Source organism: Orcinus orca, chromosome 3, assembly GCF_937001465.1.
Source record: "Orcinus orca chromosome 3, mOrcOrc1.1, whole genome shotgun sequence".
Taxonomy (NCBI): Eukaryota; Metazoa; Chordata; class Mammalia; order Artiodactyla; family Delphinidae; genus Orcinus; species Orcinus orca.
In genome coordinates this window covers 5714521-5733538 of record NC_064561.1, presented here as the reverse complement: position 1 = coordinate 5733538, position 19018 = coordinate 5714521, and the positions used below count along the sequence as shown (strand labels likewise).

Below are 19018 nucleotides of genomic sequence, written 5' to 3'. Positions count from 1 at the left end.
TTACAACTTAACAAGTTTTGAGGAATATATACAGATGTGTAAGTACCACTGCACTGCAGATCTAGAACATTTCCATCACCTCCTAAAATTCCTTCTTGTCCCTTCCCAATCAATCCTCCCCTCCTCCCCTCCCCCAGGCCACCACTGACCTGCTTTCCGTCACTATTGATGAGATTTGTCTTTTCTCAAATGCCATATACACTGAATCGTACAGTGTGTAGTGCTCTGTGCCTGGATTCTTTCTCTGGACATATAGTGTTTTTGAGATTCACCCACGCTGTTGTAGTTTGTTTCTTTTCATTGCTGAATCATCTCCCATTGATCGGCTGGACCACCATCTGTGTATCCAGTCACCTGTTGACAGATGTTTGTGTTGTTTGAATGTGAGAGTATGAACCAAGCTACTGTGAATAATCTCATACAGAACTTTTTATGGATTTGAGTTTTCACTTCTCTTGGGTAAACACCTGGGAGTGGGTCAGATAGTAGGTAAGTGATTAAGTTTATAAGCCAAACAGTTTTCCAAAGTGGTGGCACCCTTTTTGCATCCCCAATACTCAGCGATGTCTCCAGGCTCTGGTGGCTCGGGGAGGGTATTTTTGACCCAAGAGAGGCTTTAGCCGTTCTAGAACCAGGTGGAGGTGCTTATCTAGAGAAGAGCAGGAGGGGCGGAAATGAGGCTGGAAATTGAAGCTGATATTGTGGGAAAGCAGGAAGCACGGGTTTACATGTGCCTGATAACACATGTTTTCACGGGAAGATGAGACAGGGCAGGGGGCTGGGAAGCGGGAGGTTGGGGAGGGGTCTCTGCCGTTTGGAACTACAGCCCCCTGAACAGAGACAAATAGAAGGGTTGTTGACTGCACCCCAAAGAGGGGCCTTCTGGGGGTGACAACAGTGGTGCTTCAGCAGACCGAGGAGGAGGTTGGCCAGAGAGAAGCTGGAGAGGGGAGAGCTGATGGGAGAGCAAGTCTCCGTGAACAAGGAGCAATTTCTTTCATTCATTCATGCATTCAATGCCATCATTTTCTCACCCAGAAACATTTCTTGTGCACTTACTGTATGCCAGGCACTGGAGTTCCAATGGAGAACAAGAGGTAAAAATAACCTCTTGTTTTTTTACCTTAGACTGAGTGGAAGCAGCCACCCACAAAATCGTATAGACGCTATGAGCCCATTTATATGAAGTTCTAGAATAGGCAGAACTACTCAAGCTTGGAAAATTGCGGGCACAATCGTTCCCCGGGATCAGAGGCAGAGACTTCCTGAGAAGGGCCATGAAAGAACTTTCTGGAATGATGGAAACATTCTGTACCTTGATAGAAGTTTGGATTACCCAGGTGAATGCATTTGTCAAAGCTCCAAGAAAACACTGCTGGAATTTGTGTATTTCATTCTAAGTTATTTTACTCAAAAGGGAAAAAAGTTAGGAGAGCAGCCAGTGAACATTGACCTCTAGTTCACGGTCTGTGGCTTGGAGCATTTGGGAGGGGGATTTAGTATTGATATGTAGGGGGCTGGAGTGAGCTAAGGTCTGCACCTTACTTTGAAATGCATGAAAAATAAAATGGATTGAGGGGTGGATGGATGAACAGATTTGTAATCAAGCAAATATAGACAGTGCTGATTGTAGAATGTAGGGATGGATTTTCATTCTAACACTCAACTTTTCTGTCTGCTTGAACATTGTCATAATGAAATGTTGGGGTTCAGGTTGTGGTTGCTGCCTTCTTGGGGCTCACAGTCTGGCAGGTGATGAAGAGGAGGTGATGAGGAGAAATAGAAGGTGGTGTGCCCACGTGGTGAAATTGGAAGTGGAACATTGTGGAAAAGCAGTCCCCCCGCTCCCTGCACTTCTATCCTAAGGAGTGAGGAGGGGGAGGGAAAGCAGGGTCTGTCTTGGAGAGGCCAAAGGGGCTTGTGCTGGGAAGCAGGGGGTTGGGGGCAGAAGAGACCCCTTCCGGCCACCCTCTTACCCTTTCCCAGTAGGTGTTCCCACCAACAGCCCCCTGAGTGACCACATGACCCCACTGTCTGGGGCTGAGTCAGCAAATCAAAGATGACCTTGGAGCCCAGCCAGGGTTTCCTGGATGGAACGGCCCTATCTGTCACCCCGTTTTCCAAGGAAGTGAACTTGGGACAGAGTAGCTTGTCGTTTCCAACCTCCCGCATCCCTCCCCCCCAATTCCAGGACCCCCCCCCCCCGGGATCCTGAGGCATCTTACTGGGTTGGCTGAGGTATCTGGGGAAGCCCCTAGGGTAGGACAGAACACACACTCCTCCTGTCCCCTTGGCAGCCCCTTTGCCATCCACCTCACCACCCCGCCCCCAACTCTTCCCTCTCCTGTGTCCCCACGTCCACTCACAGATGGCTCAAATGGATGGATTTGACAGACGCAGACAGAAGGACCAGAGTCTAGAACCTGTGCTTGCCACTTACTCAATGGGTGAGCCTAGGCAAGTGACTTTGCCTCCCTGAGCCTCAGTTTTTGCATCTATCAAATGGGAACAATAATAACATCTACCTCCTCAGGTGCTGTGGTCAGCTGAACGATGACCCCCAAAGATGTTTCCGTCCCAATCCCTGGAACCTGTGAATAGGCAACCTGACAGGGTGAAAGGGGCTTTGCAGTTGAGATTAAGTTAAGGATCTGGAGATGGGGAGATGATCGTGGACTACTCAGGTAAGCCCAGTGTTATCCCAAGAGCCCTTATAAGAGAAAGGCAGGAGGATCAGAGTCAGAGAAAGGTTGAAAGATGCTACACTGTTTGCTTTGAAGATGGAGGAAGGGGCCACAGGCCATTGAAAGTGGGGGGCCTCTAGAAGCTGGAAAAGCTAAGAAAACATTCTCTTTAGAATGTCCAGGAGGAGGGCAACCCTGTCCACGCCTTGATTTTAGCCAGTGAGACCTGTATTGGGCTTCTGACCTCCAGAACTGCAAGATAATACACTTACGTTGTTTAAAGCCAGCCAGTTTGAGGTAATTCCTTACAGCAGTCATTAAGAAACTCCTACAGATGTGATGTCTGCAAAGCACCTACTGTGTGCCTAGCCCTGAGCCACGGGCTGGGGACTCGGTGGTGACAACAGGCACTGCCCCTGCCCTTCTGGAACTCGTGTTCTAATGGGCACTGTGCAAGATATAAGCAAACCAGACACCTTCACAGGTGGGGGTCATAGAGACCATTGACAGGGTGACTGAGGGGCTAGGGGCCGCTTTAGCTGGGACCACTTCTCTTGGAGGGCAGAGAACTGGAGGATGAGGAAGGGCCAGCCAGAGGGCTCAAAAAACAGAAACGTGTGCAGATGTGGCTGGAGCTGAGCAAAGGAACAATGCAGGCAAGGAAGGTGCCAGCCACACAGGGCCCTGCTGGCTGCAGGGAGTTTTCTTCCAAGAGCCTTTGTGCTTTGTGGCGGGGGGCGGGGGAGGGTATTAATAATGGGAGATATGCGACATTGATGTGTTTCGGGAAATAGTGCTAACAGCGCTCCCATCTGTTGCTGGCTTCTCTCTATCCTGCGGAAGAGACTTTTTTTTTAATCGTGCCGAAGGACTTATGCACACAACAACCTACGTGAGAGAACTGTGCATATACCCACTTTACAGATGAGGAAACTGAGGCCCACAGGAGAAGGGGGTGGAGCTGGGACTCCGTGGCCTTCTCTCACCCACGCGGGTTGTGGGGAGTCACCCAGTCGGGGGAAGCAGTGACCAGGTATATCCAGAAGAGGGCAGCACTCCTACCGTCCTGACCAACCTAGGGAACCAGCCTGCAGAAGAGCCAGATGGAGCAGAAAAACCTCACCATCCTAGACCAAAGTCCTTAAGGTCTCGGGGCCTGGTCCCTGAGGGACTGAGGACCTGGGGTCCTGGAATTCTGGGTTCCTGAGGGTCAAGACTGGGATCTTGGGGAATTCGCTGGCGGCCCAGTGGTTAGGACTTGGCGCTTTCACGGCTTTCGCTGCCGTGGCTGGGATTCAATCCCTGGTCGGCAAACTAAGATCCCGCAAGCCATGCAGCATGGCCAAAAAACCAGGAATAAACAAACAAACAAACAAATAAATAAAACAGACCCAGTGTTAAAAAAAAAAAAAAGACTAGTGTCTTGGCTTCCTGGGTCCCTAAGGGGCTGGGGGCCTGGATTTCTGGGGTCCTGAAAGTCAGGACTGGGGTCCTGAAATCCTGGATCTCCAAAGGGCTAGGGGCCTGGGTCACTGAGTGTGGGGCTTGGGGTCCTGGCTTCTTGGGTCCTTAAGGGTTTGGATTCCTGGGTCTCCAGGAAGCTCAGAGCATGGGTCCCTGATGGTGGAGCCCGGGGTCCAAGATTTCTGTATCTCTAGGGGGCTGGGAGCCATCCTCTAGCCTGGTCCCCACACAATATCCCATCCTCTCAGAGAACCATGGGCAATGTCAGAGAGAAACCCCCGAATCTCCCGGTGCAGTCCTGGAACGCTCTCAGGATTCCCAGGATGGGCTGGCTCAGCCCCCCGGGTCCCTGGGGATGTGCTGGGGCCTGGAGGGGCTGCAGGGAGTGGGCACTGGGCCTGGGAGTCTCTCCAGAAGGAAGGATGTGGACAAGCCAGCCTCTGTGTCTCCCTCATCCTGAGACCCCCCACCCAAGCCCTCGCCACCCACAACAGCACAAAAAAACAAAATCAGCCACGTGAGCTCCAGGACGTGATAGTGCAGAGCCAGCCGCTTCCCATCCCACACGTGCCTTTCCTCTTCCTGCTGACCTGCTCTCTGCGTGGATGACGGTTGGGAAGGGGAGTAAGGAGGGGCACATTTGCCTGTGAGCTCAGGGCCCCTCCAGGAAGGGGGCCCAGGTCCTACCCGCGGGGAGCTCCGGGTCCCAGGAGAGGCCCACCTAACACAGATGGACTGGGTAAGGGGAATACAGAGGACTGTGGGGTCTCAGAGGAGGCCTCCAGCCCGGCCTCTGCAGTCAGGGAGGCCTCCGTGCAAACTGTCACTGCAGGCCAGCTTGGCACCCCAGGAGTGGCAGCTGCCAGTGCAAAGGCCCTGAGGTGTAAGAGTGCACCTGGGGAGTTTTGTAGGGAGTGGGGGTGGGGGAAGGTGTGGCTGGAGAAGCTGAAGAGCAGCAGGTAAAGCCCTTGAACTCCAGGCAGGGGAGGCACGGAGGGTTGGAAGTGGGGAAAGATGTGGTCCTGTGGCTGATGGAGAGGGGACTGCCACCATTGTCCAGGAGGGAAGATGGTGACCGGGGGTGGGGTCGTGGAAGAGGAGAGACAGGACCAGTCTAAAGATAAGGAATGTGGCTGATGGGGTGGGGAGAAGGCAGGTGGTGGTGGGCAATGCTGTGCTCAGCCCGGGGCAGGGGTCGCAGCTGGGCTCACTCTACTTATCACACCAGCCCCCCTCGATTTCCTCCAACAGACCCTGCTGCCCAGGGGATCCCCAGGCGTGTGCAGAAGGGGCAGGTGACAGCTATACGGGGCCTTGCGGGCTCGTCTTTGCCCTTTGCAAGTGCTGTTTCCCCTGCTGGGGATCCCTCCCCCTATCCATGAGCTGGGGGTCTCATTCTCTGCAGGGGTTCCGGCTAAACGTCACCTACTCAGAGAGCTTTCCTGGATAACTATTTAAATAGTGCCTCTGACACCCCCTCCGCCTATCTCCTTTATGTCTCTGACATCCGTCACCATCTGACATTTGTCTGTCTCCCCAGAGAGAATGTCTCAGCTCCAAGGGTAGAGATTTTGTCCAGCTTGTTCATGACATCAGCCCCAAGGGCCCATCATGGTATCCAGTATCTCACTGAATGCATGAATGAATGAATGAGTGAGTGAATGACAGTGATGAAATAAAAATTCACATTTGTACTGAGCCTGCGCGTCTGGAGCCTGTGCTCCCCAACAAGAGAGGCCGCGATAGTGAGAGGCCAGCGCACCACGATGAAGAGTAGCCCCCACTTGCCACAACTAGAGAAAGCCCGCGCACAGAAACAAAGACCCAACACAGCAAAAATAAATTAATTAATTTAAAAATAAAGAATAAGGTCTTTGAATGCAGAGAATGTGCTTTAAAAAAAATTCACTTTTTAAGGGGAGACGAGAAAAATTTAAACATAAAATTTTTCCTCTGCCCTTTGGTCTCCCTCGCCCTCTTGTGTGCATGGTGCATCTGCATTATGTGTGAACCAGACCTCCCCAACGGCAGAAATACCTACTCAACCGTAAAGATCAATTTTCTCCCTCAGGCGCCAGCCCTGTAACTCCTTAGACGGTGACATTCCTTCCACAATCTGTAAGGGGTCACGACGAGCCACCACTCGCCTTATAGGTGCAGACATCTTCGGTGAACTTTCCATACAATGCTAATGTACCATTTTCCTTAAAGATAGAGATGGATGCTGAACAGACTGGTCAGACAACCTGGGGCGATCCTGGGCAGTACCTAATGGTAGTTCTCAGCTTAAATACTTACTTATGACCTTATTAATGCCACTAGCTATATTACTTGTATTCTGCCTCTTTCACCAGATTATTGTTTCTTGCATTACGAAATGTGTAATCGAGGGACTTCCCTGGTGGTGCAGTGGTTAAGAATCTACCTGCTCATGCAGGGGACACGGTTCAAGCCCTGGTCTGGGAAGATCCCACATGCCGCGGAGCAACTAAGCCTGGGCACCACAACTACTGAGCCTGCGCTCTAGAGCCCATGAGCCACAACTACTGAAGCCCGCGTGCCTAGAGCCCGTGCTCTGCAACAAGAGAAGCCACCGCAATGAGAAGCCCACGCACCGCAGCAAAGAGTAGCCCCCGCTCGCCGCAACTAGAGAAAGCCCATGTGCAGCTATAAAGACCCAACACAGCCAAAAATAAATAAGTAAAATAAAATAAATAAATTTATTAAAAAGAAGACTTTAAAAAAATGTGTAATCGAGCCTTAGGTAGATTTAATCATGATTAGGTGACTTGAAACGGTTGATCAAATATATAGTCTTATAAGATCAGTGATTGTAATAGTGTAACTCTAGCTATGGGAAGAAGCAACAGAGGGAACCATTGCCTGGACCATAACGAGCTAGTAAGAGAGGTAGTCCAGAAGCTTTTGGCTACTGTAACAGTCCACTAATAGCGCACTGAGTGGCTGTATCCATGAAATCTTCGCCAGACCTGGGAACGAGCATTCCTAGCACCATGGGACAAATTGGTCACGAAATGCCTCCCAAACTTTGGTCGAAATTAAGACCGAAAGGGAGGGGATTGTAACAGGATGAGGCACTTTGTGCTGTAGGAAAATTGGCAGAACTGGCCCTCGGATAGACCGGGATTTCCAGGAGACAATTTTATGAACTCAGTTTCTTGCATCATCCCATCCTTAGGAAACCACTAAAACCATTAACTAAGATATCCGTTCCTCAAGAACAGCGGCAACCTTCTACCAAGATGAGTACTCCAATATTTAATATGAAAAAGAATATATATGTATAACTGAGTCACTTTGCTGTATAGCAGAAATTAACACGACATTGTAAATCAACTATACTTCAATAAAATTAAAAAAAAAAAAGATGAGGGACTTCCCTGGTGGTCCAGTGGTTAAGACTCTGTGCTTCTAAATCAGGGGGCGTGGGTTCCATCCCTGGTTGGGGAACTAAGATCCCACATGCCACGTGGTGCGGCCAAAAATAAAAAATTTAAAGTTAAAATTAAAAAAATTAATAAAAAGATGACTGCTCGATTGCACGAACCCCCCTTCTCCAAAATCACATCTATACTGGCCTCCTTTACCTCTTCGGAACAGCCCTCAGAGCTCTCTGACAGACCGTCTCCCGGGTTATAATGCTCAGGTTGGCTCCAATAAAATTTTCCGTTTCTTTCTTAGATTGACTATTGATGAGTTTTTTCGTCGCATGAACGAGCGATGCACAGGAGATGCACGGGGCTGAACAGAGATGTGGGAAGTAGCAAGGATTGGGGGTGATTGAAGCCGGGCGGTGGTATAGAGGTGAAGGGAGAGGTCCTAAGGGGAAACTGAGGCCTGTGGGGGATGGGGGGTTGGGGGGAGGAGGGCCAAGTCCAGCCCTCCTCCCCTCCTCCAGCAGGAGGGCTGCTGGAGGAGGGCCCTACTTCTGTCCCTCAAGCCCTCTTTGGAAACAGTTCTGCAGAAGACCGGTAGAGGGCGTACGTGTGTGTCTGTATGACCGTGTACTTGCGCGTGTGCGTGTGTGTTGCATATCTGTGGTGTGTGTCTCTGTGCGTTTTATGTATGTTTCGGTACACTTATATGTGCATTTGTGTTTATGTGTGCATGTGATTACGTTGTGTGTATCTGTGTGCACATTGGGTGCGTCTATCTTGCATCTGTAGTCCCACTGTGTGTTGTCTCTGTGTGTTTAAGTTGTGTGTGTGTGCTGTGTGGACCTCTGTGCATTTCTGTGTATTTGTCTGTGTCTGTGTATATCTATGTGTATGCGTTGTGTACGTGTGTGGTTTGGTGGTATCCTGTGGTCTGTATCTTTGTGTGTGTGTTGTGTAGACGCCTCTGGGTTGTGTCTGTGTGCACGTGGGGCATGTGCAGTTTTGCATTGTGTAGGTATCTGTGGTTGGATAGTACTGTTTGTCCGTGTGTCTGAATCTTTTTTTTTTGTTTTTGCAGTACACGGGCCTCTCATTGTTGTGGCCTCTCCGTTGCAGAGCACAGGCTCTGGACGCGCAGGCTCAGCGGCCATGGCTCACGGGCCTAGTGGCTCCGCGGCATGTGGGATCTTCCCGGACCGGGGCACGAACCCGTGTCCCCTGCATCGGCAGGCGGACTTTCAACCACTGCGCCACCAGGGAAGCCCTGTCTGAATCTTTGTATGTGTGTTGTGTGGCTGTCTTTGCATGTCAATTTGTGCTTTTGTGGTGTGTGTGTGTGTGTGTGTGTGTGTGTGTGTGTGTGTGTGTGTTGTGTGGGTGTCTAAGTTGAGTCTTGGCAGGAACCTAGCATCATGCAAGCCGTCGAGTCCCAGTTAGAACATGTAGGGCCACTGGGCACCACTATGGCCTAGGGCTGGGGCGCCTGGGCCTGCAGAGTTGTCAGAAGCTCGGAAACTCCAGATTCCATCACAGGCCCAGCCTCTATCCAGAACCCCGTCCTGTGGCCTCCCCGCAGCCCAGCAGGACTTGTTCCCAAACTTTCTCCTCCTCGTTCCTGTGTCCTCACCGCCCAGCTGTCCACCCACACTGGTCATTTTCCATAGCATCTTCCAAGCACCCACCCCCACGTCCCTCCCGTCATAAAGGCTATCTCATCTCAAACCTACCTGCTTCTCTCCATCCCCATTGCCACTGTCCCAGGTCACCTCCTCTGGCTCCTGGATGAGGTGACAGCCCCCCGCAGTGTCCCCACCCCCCACCTGGCCTCCATGAAAGTCCCCCAGGGTCCCCACCCCCCAGGCCTCCTGCCATCTTCGCCCACCCAGTGGCCCCCAGTGACTTCTCTCTGTTGCCCACCTGACAACTTTCTCCCCTGCTAAAAATGTTCCTCGTCTGTCACTCAGCAAAACGTGCTGTGGGTTCAGGTCCCCACAATTAGCCCTGATCAAGGTTGAGAGGGACATTTGGGGGCCCAGAATGAACAGCCTCAGGCCACCAGTCATTCATTCAGTAGACATGTACTGAGGGCCACCTGTCCTCAAGCTGGGGACACAGCATGACAAATGAGGTAACACGGTGCCTGCTCTCTTGGAGTGCACGGTCCGGGGACATTCCAGCCAGGTCCCTCCCTGCTCGGTGGACAGCCTGGCCTAGTCCTGGTTGGTAGGTGGAACACAGGGGCACAGGTGGACGTCTTCCTGAGAGGCAGAGCATCAAGCCTGGAGTTGGAAAGCAGCCCATCCAGGAGTTTGGCCCAGGGCGTTCCCCCACCGAGAATCCCTGGGCACAGTGGTGAGAGTCCGCCTGCCGATGCAGGGGACACGGGTTCGTGCCCCGGTCCAGGAAGATCCCACATGCCGCGGAGCGGCTGGGCCCGTGAGCCATGGCCGCTGAGCCTGCGCGTCCTGAGCCTGTGCTCCGCAACGGGAGAGGCCGCAGCAGTGAGAGGCCCGCGTACTGCAAAAAAACAAAAAACCACACACTTGTTCAGGTCTTGGCCAAGGGCGTGGTGGGGGGAAGCAAAAATGTGAAGAAATTTTCCCCTCCAAAGTCCTGAAGGGCTTTCATTGGGGTGGCGGGAAGTGTGAGGAGTGATCAAGAGACCAAGGGTGGTGGGCAAAAGGGCAGTTTGCCTGAAATGTAGTTATTTTCCTTTGTCAACAAGGAACGTGTGTTCAGGTAATGGGATCCTGTGTTTAGAGATGAACCGCAAACTATTTTAAGCACCCAGATGACTTTCAAGTGAGCCTGCCTGTTTCCCCTTGAGAACCAGGTCTCTAAGGCCAGGGTTCTCAAAGTGCGGCCCCTGGAGTTAACAGAAGTTCCTAGGAACTTGTTAGAGATGCAAATCCCCGGCTCACCCCAGACCTGCAGCATTGGAAACTCTTGGGGGGTGGAGGGGGGCAGCCGCCCCAGTGTGCCCACAGGAATCCCCTGGGGACCTCGTTAAAATGCAGACTGAGTGGTTACTCTGGGGTGGGCCTGAGGGTCTGCATTTCCGACAGGATCCTGGAGGATGCTGACACTGAGGTCCGGGACCACACTTCTGAGTAGCAAGGGTCTAAAAAAAAAAAAAGGGTTGGGGACTTCCTTAGTGGTGCAGTAGTTAAGAATCCGCCTGCCAACGCAGGGGACATGGGTTCGAGCCCTGGTCCGGGAAGGTCCCACATGCCGTGGAGCAACTAAGCCCGTGCGCCACAACTACTGAGCCCGCGTGCCACAACTACTGAAGCCCGTGCGCCTAGAGCCCATGCTCTGCAACAAGAGAAGCCACCGCAATGAGAAGCCCGCACACCACAACGAAGAGTAGCCCCCGCTCGCCACAACTAGAGAAAGCCCGTGTGCAGCAACGAAGACCCAACGTAGCCAAAAATAAAATAAATAATAAATTAAAAAGAAAAAGGTGTGGAGGGTTGACAAACAACCACCCTCTGTCTGTTTTCTAGACACACAGCTACACCCACTCCTTAACCTACTGCTGTCTACAGCGCAAAGTAGCTGGACAGAGGCTGCTGGGTGCAAACTATTCACCCTCTGGTCCTTTACAGAAAAAGTGTGCCAGCCCCTGGTCTAAAGGAGGCTCCCTTGGCCTGATCCCTCCACCCTGATACCCCCCCCCCCACCTCCTCAGCCGAGGGATGGCCTCCAACTGCGATTCCGGAAGGTGCCAGCATTCTCCCTCCTGCAGCCATACCAGCAGCTCCTTGGGCCTGGTTTATCTTCCCTCTGCCTCCACCCCACCTCCCCATTGTACTATAAACACACTTGGGGGGTCTTCCCTGGTGGCCCAGTGGTTAAGACTCCACGCTCCCAACGCAGGGGGCCCGGGTTCGATCCCCGGTCAGGGAACTAGATCCTGCGGGCCGCAACTAAAAGATCCCGCGTGCCGCAACTAAGACCCTGGAGGAGCCAAATAAATAAATAAAATATTTTAAATAATAATAATAATAATAAATAAACACGCTTGGGCCTTGGCATCCCTCAGCAGCCTGAGGCAGGGACCTGGGTCAAGGTGGGTGTTTTTGTTGTTTGGCCACGCTGCGGGGCTTGCGGGGTCTTAGTTCCCTGACCAGGGATTGAACCCGCACCCTCGGCAGTGAAAGTGTCAAAGCGCCGAGTCCTAACCACTGCACCACCAGGGAATTCCCGGGTCAAGGTGTTGAGCGGATCTCTGAGGCCCTCACACAAGACACAAGACACGCTTGGGAAGGGGGCTATCTTCATCCTTTATCGGAGGGAGGGGGGGCGAAATCAGCGGCCCTCCAGGGCCCGGTCTCGGGCGATGACCGCCTCCTCGAACTTGATCATGAGCGTGGTGCCCTTGTGCCAGTGCGCCGTGACCTTGGCGGGGAAGCCACTGTGCGTGAGCACCGCCTCCACGATGCCAGCCGTGAAGCTGGCGCAGTTGAGCGTGCTGTTCTCCTTGGGCACGGAGATGTAGGTGTTGATGAGCGGCTCCCGCTCGATGATGTAAAAGGTGCGGGCGTCGTCATTGGCCTGCTCCAGCTTGTCGGCCTCCTTGCCGAAGAGCGCCTTCCACACGGCGCCCTTAACGAAGAGCAGGGCGCCCAGCACCTTGGTTTCGCGCCGGGCGCCCTTTTCGCGAGCCACCAGCGCATCCAGAACGCGGGCGCCCACCTGGCGGCCTAGCGCGGCCAGGCGAGCCTGCAGCTCCGCCACAGAGAAGACGCGGCTCTGGCAGTGCTGCACCAGCTCGGAGAAGAGCAGCGCGAAGGCGCTCAGGCTCACCTCGGTGCGCGGCCGGGCCAGCGCGCGCTCCAGCAGCGCCGACTTCCCGCGCGTGAAGCGCGCCTCCATGCCGCCGCTGCCCTGCGGGGAGACGAGAAAACGTGGGTGTCAGAGGCGGGAAGGAGCCCCTCTCTACCACCTCCCTTGTGCGCTCCATCAGTGATTTCCCACGTGAGAAGAGATGAGTAGAAGGAAAGGAGGTACCCACCTGCGCGTAAAGCATACCTCCGTTACGCCTAGCCAGCCACGGCCAAACGGGAGATGGGGTAGGCTTGTACCCTAGGCTAGGAGAGGATTTCGGAGGGAGGCGGGTGGAGGGGGAAGGTGGGAGGAGAGACAAGAGGGGGAACAGAAGGGGGCGCTCGAAACCACCCCCCCTCGAGTTCCAGGTGACCCTTGTGCGTTCAAAGCACCGTCCTAAGCCCTCCGCCGCCTGTACAAGTAACCAGAAAACTAATGCGCGGGGAGGGGGGCGTCAAACCTAGGGCAGGAAGGGGACGAGGATGGGGGGCCGTGAGCGTACACTGGCAGCTATCCTTCCCCCCGCCATGCGCTCCAGCAGCAACAGCGCTGACTTCCCTGGGTGAAGAGAACTTCCCTGCCTCTCCCCTGCGGAGTCAGACAAACTGGGAGAGAGGAGTAGGGGGTGTGTGGAGACCAACGGCCAGAAGGGTTGGGAGCTTGGGGAACAGGCAAGACACATGGAGCAAGCCAGGAGAGGATGTTGGGAACCCTTCCAAACCCGCACCCTCGGGCAGCACCAATTTGTCATGCACGAAGCATGCCTCTTTGAGTGGGCCTGCGTTTGTAAAAAGACTGGGGGGGCGGCCAGAGAAGGCGTTGGGAGCACCCCACCCGCATGCTTTCCAGAAAGGTAGCTGCACCGTGGAAAGAGGGAGGGGGCGGACTGTCGGATCCGGGGGTTATAGGGGAGCCAGGAAGGGGCGCAGTGATCCTCCCATCACAGGGCGTGAAGCCACAGCTGTCGGTGGCGAGAGACCCGGAAGGGGGTTGCTGGGAGAAAATCCCTAAGACTCTGCTGAGACCAAAAAAAACAAAAAAAAATGTGGATCAGCGACGGGAATGGCAGCGGATGGGGCGGGAGGGGGGGAATCCCAAGCGCTCTGAGACACACACACCCCTGCTAAGGGTGGGGTCGGGAGGGGTAACTGAGAACCCCGCCCCACTACGCAGGGACCTGGCCAGAAGCCGGAAGGGTCTGGGGATGCTGAGAGGGTCCCAACCAGGTCTGCGTGGGGGATGAAAAGACCAGGAATCTCAGGAGCTCCAGGACGCCCCTGCCCCGGTGCGCAGCTGCCTACATGGGGGCCGCCCAGCGCGCGAGAGGGGAGGGGGAGTGTTGAGACCCCTCCACCCGCCTGCCATAGGGTTGGTGAGCTAAGCCGTGGAAAGACCGAGATCCCGCGACCCCGGCCCCGGCGTGGACCAGGCAGAGGGACCGGGAAGGAGCCCACCCTCCTCGTGGTCCCCCGGGGTGGGCCGAAGAGGGATTCCGGGGATCGTGGACGCCAAGACCCTGACCCAGGACCCAAAGACCCGCGGAGAGGGGTTGGGGAGCGGACGCGGCACGGCGCCGGGAGGGGTGGTGGCGGGCGGGGTCTCACCGGGACTTGCGGCAGCCGATTCGGCCGAGCTGCTTTACGGCGCCGCAAAAGGGCCGGCGTGCGCAGGCGTCGAGGCGGGACGGGCGGGGCGCGCTCCGTGATTCCCGACAGTGGCCGCACGGGGGCGCGCGTGTCCGTGCGGCCCTACAGAGGGGTGCGGCCCGGGCCAGGGGCCTCGCTGGCCTTGGTTGGCCCGTGATCTGTCTGGGACAGTGGCACGGGTCGTCCATCTGCTCAGGAGCACACATTTGATGATGGGCACACGTCTCTGTCTTGGGAACATGTGCGTCCTTGGGCATATGTCTACTTGTCTCAGGGGCACACGTATGCCCATGCACACACACTCACCTGTCTTAGGGACACACATATGTCTATGCGAACATGTCCACTTGTCTTAGGGTCCATGCGCATGTCCGTGGGCACAAGTTCTCAGAGGACGTACATCCATGAGCCGTGGGCATAGTACACTTAAGGGCATGTGCCCTTATGAATACATGCCCTGTGGACAGATACATTCCCGAGCACAGTACATACTCAGGGGCTCATACATTAGTGGGCCCATGAACACTTAGGGAGACATTGGACATCTCAGGCCACAGACCCTCATGGGCACACACTCAGCGGCGCAGGGACTCAGTCGCTCCCAGGGTACACATTCATGGACACACTGGGACCCACTGCAGACATTGGTTCTCATGCCCCCTCGTGCCCCCAGGGTTCCTGGCATTACGTCCACGTGTTCACCGTGTGACCTTTCTCATTCTCCGAGTCTGAACACTTACAGACCCTCCCTACCAGGTTCCAAAGCTCCCCAGCCACACCAATAACAGATCTGAAAGCCGCGTTGTTTCCCCTTGGCCTTTATCATCATGAATCACGGAATGTGAGTGCAGAAACAAATGGACACATGCGGGTCCACGCTCTGAACACCCTCCGTGGCATAATCAGGCACACTCGTGTTGACACACACCTGTTCAGGCCGGCACAGCGTGACAGGTGGGTGTGACAGGGCACACACCCACAATTACAGTGATACATTCCCATGGTGTGCCCACCCCACCCACTCACGCCTCCATCACACAACATCCCTCAGGACACACATGTGTTTACGCTGAAATGGGCACGTGTAACACGTGTCACCAACACCCACACCCACAGTGACACACTTCTGTGGTCGCCACAGCCACCCACGGTGACATGCATTACACTCACAACACGCCGCAATACACGTGTGCATCACATGTACAGTGACATAGGGGTGCACACCATACTCGCTGTGACTCCCACCTTCAACATTCACCCATAACACCTTCCTGTGGGAAACGCTGAAATACCCACCCTCCATGAAGTGCTTACCCCGACACACGAGCACATAGGCACACACGCAACTCCACAACACATTCACCAAGACATGTGATTTTCTACACGTGGGATAAAGCGCAACTTCAGACCAGGCTGGGAGCCCTATTTTCCATCTTCACTGAGAGGTGCTATCTTGTCCTCCGAGGTGTAGCCAGGGCTTTGATGTCTTTTCTTTTATTGAGGTGTGGGCTCTGCGGGGTGGGGGCGGGGGTGAAGGGTGGAGATCCGAGGTCAGACAGATCCCACTCTTGAAAGAGAATCTGGGGCCAAATCCAAGGGGGCCCGTCCTCCGCCTCCCCTGGGCCCAACTTACTTGGATCTGGCATCTTCAGCGTCTGGAGGATTTTCTGTAATGTAGTCCTGATTTGGTTCATGTCTGAGGCTGGGGAGAGACGGGAAAAAGCAGAAGTGGGGCTTTCTTAGCTTTACTGGAAGCCTTCTCCCTGCCCGGCCCCCAACGTGGGGTGCCACACAGCCCATGTACTTGGAGTTCCCATGCATTTATATACTCCCCAAGTGACTTGGAGGGTGACATCCATCACCTCTCCAAACCTTGTGCTCTGGAAGGGCGGGACCCTTGCTGTCCCCTCCCCCGACTCCCCAGCACCCAGCCCAATATTGGGCATGGAGGCAAATTCGCCCAGTGGAGATCTATAAGGGCACCTGTCGCCAGCGTCTTCAGTTTCTGGTTCCCTTCACGGACCTTGCTCTTGACCGTGTCAATGCCCTGCTTGACATCGTTCCAGCGCTTCTTCTCCTCGTCCTGGCACTCTCCCACCGAAAGAGAGACTGAGGGTGTGGGTCAGGGATGTCTGTGTCACCTCTGCTCTCCCTACCCCCACCCCGACCCAGGTCCTTCCCTCACCGTTCTGGAGCTCCGTTCTCAAGACCAGCAGCTCCTGGGACATCTTGGAATCTGTTCAGGATGGGGTGGGGAGGCAAGAAAACCTTAGAATCGCCTCAGGTCTGCAGTTGGGAGCAGCGCTGGACCGCCCCAGCTCCTGGGAACCCCTCCACACTGCCCCAGCCCCTTCCTCCACCACCAAAACAGAACAAAACACCTCACTCACTCTTCACCAGGACAAAGGCTAAGAGGACGACGCAGGACAGAGCGAGGAGAACATACAGGCTCATCGTGGCTCTAGGCAACCAATGGGGGACCTGGGCAGGGTTGGAGGCTGGCTTGGACTGGGCTGGAACAGGGGTAGAGGCAGGACAGGTCATCTCCAGGGCCCAACACTGCCACTCAGACCATCAACACTGACTGTAACACTGGCGACAGCTCTTCACCTATACACACTGTTCCCGATACCATAAGCAGCTGTGGCCATCAACAACACTGCCACCAACATGCACCCTGGCCAGTGCCACAAGCAACTATCACTAACACTGTCACCATCATGCCCCCCTTAACATCCCTGTCACCAACACCCACCAACATCAATGCCCGTTGTTGCCAGCACTGTTTCCATCACCAGGACCTCATGAGCACCCTCATCAGCTCTATCTAGGTGATTCTGTCCCGATCCACTACGTGGTCCCCTACTCACCGTCACCAACACCCAGACCTTCACCAGCACCTCCACCGGCACCATCACACCATCATCATCACCACCTCCTCAAAGCCACCCCCCCACCGCTGTCCCACACAAGCCTTGATGTCAGCACACCCCACCCCATTGGCCCTGACCTCCACACACGGCCCCTTGTCCCTCCCACGGGCCCCTCCCAAGGCTGTGTGATGTGGGCTAGTGGGCGGCTGCTTACCCTTATTCTTGGGTGGTGAGTGACTGCCCTTTGGCTGGTGCTGGGTTTTGAAGGTGATATTCTCATATGCAGGGTCATCTGCACCTGTGGGCAGATCAGTGAGAGGGATTGAAGAAAACTGCCGAGAGCGCTGGGGCAGGGGTGAGGGTGGGAGGGGGCCTCAGACGACTTGGTTCACGGAACACTGCACTCAACAAGCTTCTGGGTGTAAAGATAAGGAGTGGGGAACTAAGATCTCCATCTTGATTAAGTGGAGAGGATGTGAGTGAACATTCGGGTGATAAACAGACACACACACACTTTGGGTGGGGGAAGGAACCCTCCGGCCCCCACTTTCAGCTCTGTACCTCTCTCCTCCCCACCCAAGGTGTCTAACCTTCATTGGCTGGGGACCCCCGTTTCTTGTTTTCGAAGGCTGCCGCCTGCATCTTGATCTCCTGGTTCATGGAGCTCTCCTCAGCCTCCGTAGTCCCCAGCCTACCAATTTGTCTACACACAACCCCACCCACTAGAAAGTGTCTGGGAAGATGAGGAAGTCTCTGGGTTGGGGTGGAGGAGAGGAAAGAGAGGTCAGCCTCCTCTTTTCAGGGATGCAGGACCCTCCCACCCTGGGACATTCTCACCCCAACCTAGAGAGGGATCTTAGGAGACCAGTGGTCTCAGGGGGGACCAAGAAGAGATGCCCATAGACCCAGAAACAGAATCGGACGGTCAGGAACTTGCAATATACAAATGTATTAAATCAACATGTTGTACATCGTAAACTTATGCAATGTCATATGTCAATTATATTCAATAAAATAATTTTTCTTAAAAAAGAGGATGGTCAGGAACTTTACAGGAAGGTGTGTGTGTGTGTGTGTGTGTGTGTGTGTGTGTGTGTGTCTACCTGGATAAACCTCGTCCTCCCATCTCCTCTTGCTCTCATGGGAAATGCTGTGGCACCCCAGAGTCCCACCTTTGGGGGCAGGGGCATCCAGCCTTGGAGGCAGGATTCCTAGGTCCCCACACCTACCTTCCCTCTGCCCTAGTCCCACCCCTCAGCTGAGAAGTTCTACTTCTTCAAGGGCCCTTGGAGGAGAGGAACGGATATGAGGCAATGGGACTAACCACTGAAACTCCACCCCTACATTTGGGACTGATGCCAGACATCACCTTGACCTAACCCTGGAAGTAGTTCCTCCTCCACCTAGAGACCCCTGACAGAGAAACACTCAGAAACACACCCAGCCTCATCCACACATCCGCTCGCCTACCCAGACCCACACACACACTTGCACACACACACTCCTGAATACTCCCAGTCGCATATCTGTTCACGTGTACACATGGCATGCTCATTTGCATGCTTATACATATTCATGCGCTCACACTGTCTCCACTCTGTCTAGGTGTCTTAAATCTCTCTTTGTGTCTATCTGACCTTGAGAACTGGGGATTAAAGTGAGACAAAGTACATAACGAATTTTTTCTTTAAGTCTAGAGAGGTGCCTTCTGATAGAGTATAATGTGGATTTTTGGCAGGGTTTTTAAAAATTGAAGTACAGTCGGTTTATAATATTATGTTAGTTTCAGGTGTACAGCATAGTGACTCAATATTTTTATAGACTATACTCCAGGGCTATATTTCCCTGTGCTGTACCATATATCCTTGTTGCTTATCTACTTTATACATAGTAGTTTGTATCTCTTAATCCCTTAAGCATACATTGTCCCTTCCCCTTCTCTCTCCCCACTAGTAACCACTAGTTTGTTCTCTATATCTGTGAGTCTGTTTCCGTTTTTTAATATACGTTCATTAAAAAAAAATTTTTTTTAGATTCCACATACAAGTGATAACATGCAGTGTTTGTCCTTCTCTGTCTGGCTTATCTCACTAAGCATAAGACCCTCCAGGTCCATCCACGTT

General features: G+C 53.8%; 3 protein-coding genes across 5 annotated transcripts in view; all 3 read right to left on the bottom strand.

Moving 5' to 3' along the window:
* Positions 1-19018, bottom strand: part of STXBP2 (syntaxin binding protein 2) — a 98449-nt gene that overhangs the window by 54579 nt on the left and 24852 nt on the right. The gene's annotated exons all lie outside the window — the stretch shown is intronic.
* Positions 11814-14082, bottom strand: TRAPPC5 (trafficking protein particle complex subunit 5). 3 transcript variants are annotated; one of them, XM_049708356.1, is made up of 3 exons: positions 13981-13999; positions 12564-12639; positions 11814-12436 (listed from the first exon to the last, which is right to left on the bottom strand). In XM_049708356.1, the coding sequence occupies exons 2-3, from the start codon at positions 12576-12578 to the stop codon at positions 11858-11860; spliced, it is 594 nt and encodes a 197-aa protein (XP_049564313.1). In that variant the 5' UTR covers positions 12579-12639; positions 13981-13999; the 3' UTR covers positions 11814-11857. The 3 variants fall into 3 exon arrangements, with proteins under 3 accessions (XP_049564313.1, XP_004277348.1, XP_033256855.1); XM_004277300.4 differs by lacking the exon at positions 12564-12639 and having other exon boundaries at positions 13981-14082; XM_033400964.2 differs by lacking the exons at positions 12564-12639; positions 13981-13999 and adding an exon at positions 13735-13948.
* MCEMP1 (mast cell expressed membrane protein 1) lies at positions 14087-17626 on the bottom strand. The gene is made up of 7 exons (XM_012535689.3): positions 17486-17626; positions 17110-17193; positions 16413-16535; positions 16208-16258; positions 16006-16131; positions 15656-15724; positions 14087-15533 (listed from the first exon to the last, which is right to left on the bottom strand). The coding sequence occupies exons 1-7, from the start codon at positions 17553-17555 to the stop codon at positions 15517-15519; spliced, it is 540 nt and encodes a 179-aa protein (XP_012391143.1). The 5' UTR covers positions 17556-17626; the 3' UTR covers positions 14087-15516.

Bases quoted from the DNA above. Each gene is read 5' to 3' on its own strand.
- MCEMP1 (XM_012535689.3), bottom strand. From the start codon at position 17,555: ATGAACCAGGAGATCAAGATGCAGGCGGCAGCCTTCGAAAACAAGAAA. The intron at 16,536-17,109 runs GTAAGCAGCCGC...CCCCTGTTCCAG, and splicing joins CTCACCACCCAAGAATAAGG to CCCAGTCCAAGCCAGCCTCC. The intron at 16,259-16,412 runs GTGAGTGAGGTG...CATCCTGAACAG, and splicing joins AGCCTTTGTCCTGGTGAAGA to ATTCCAAGATGTCCCAGGAG.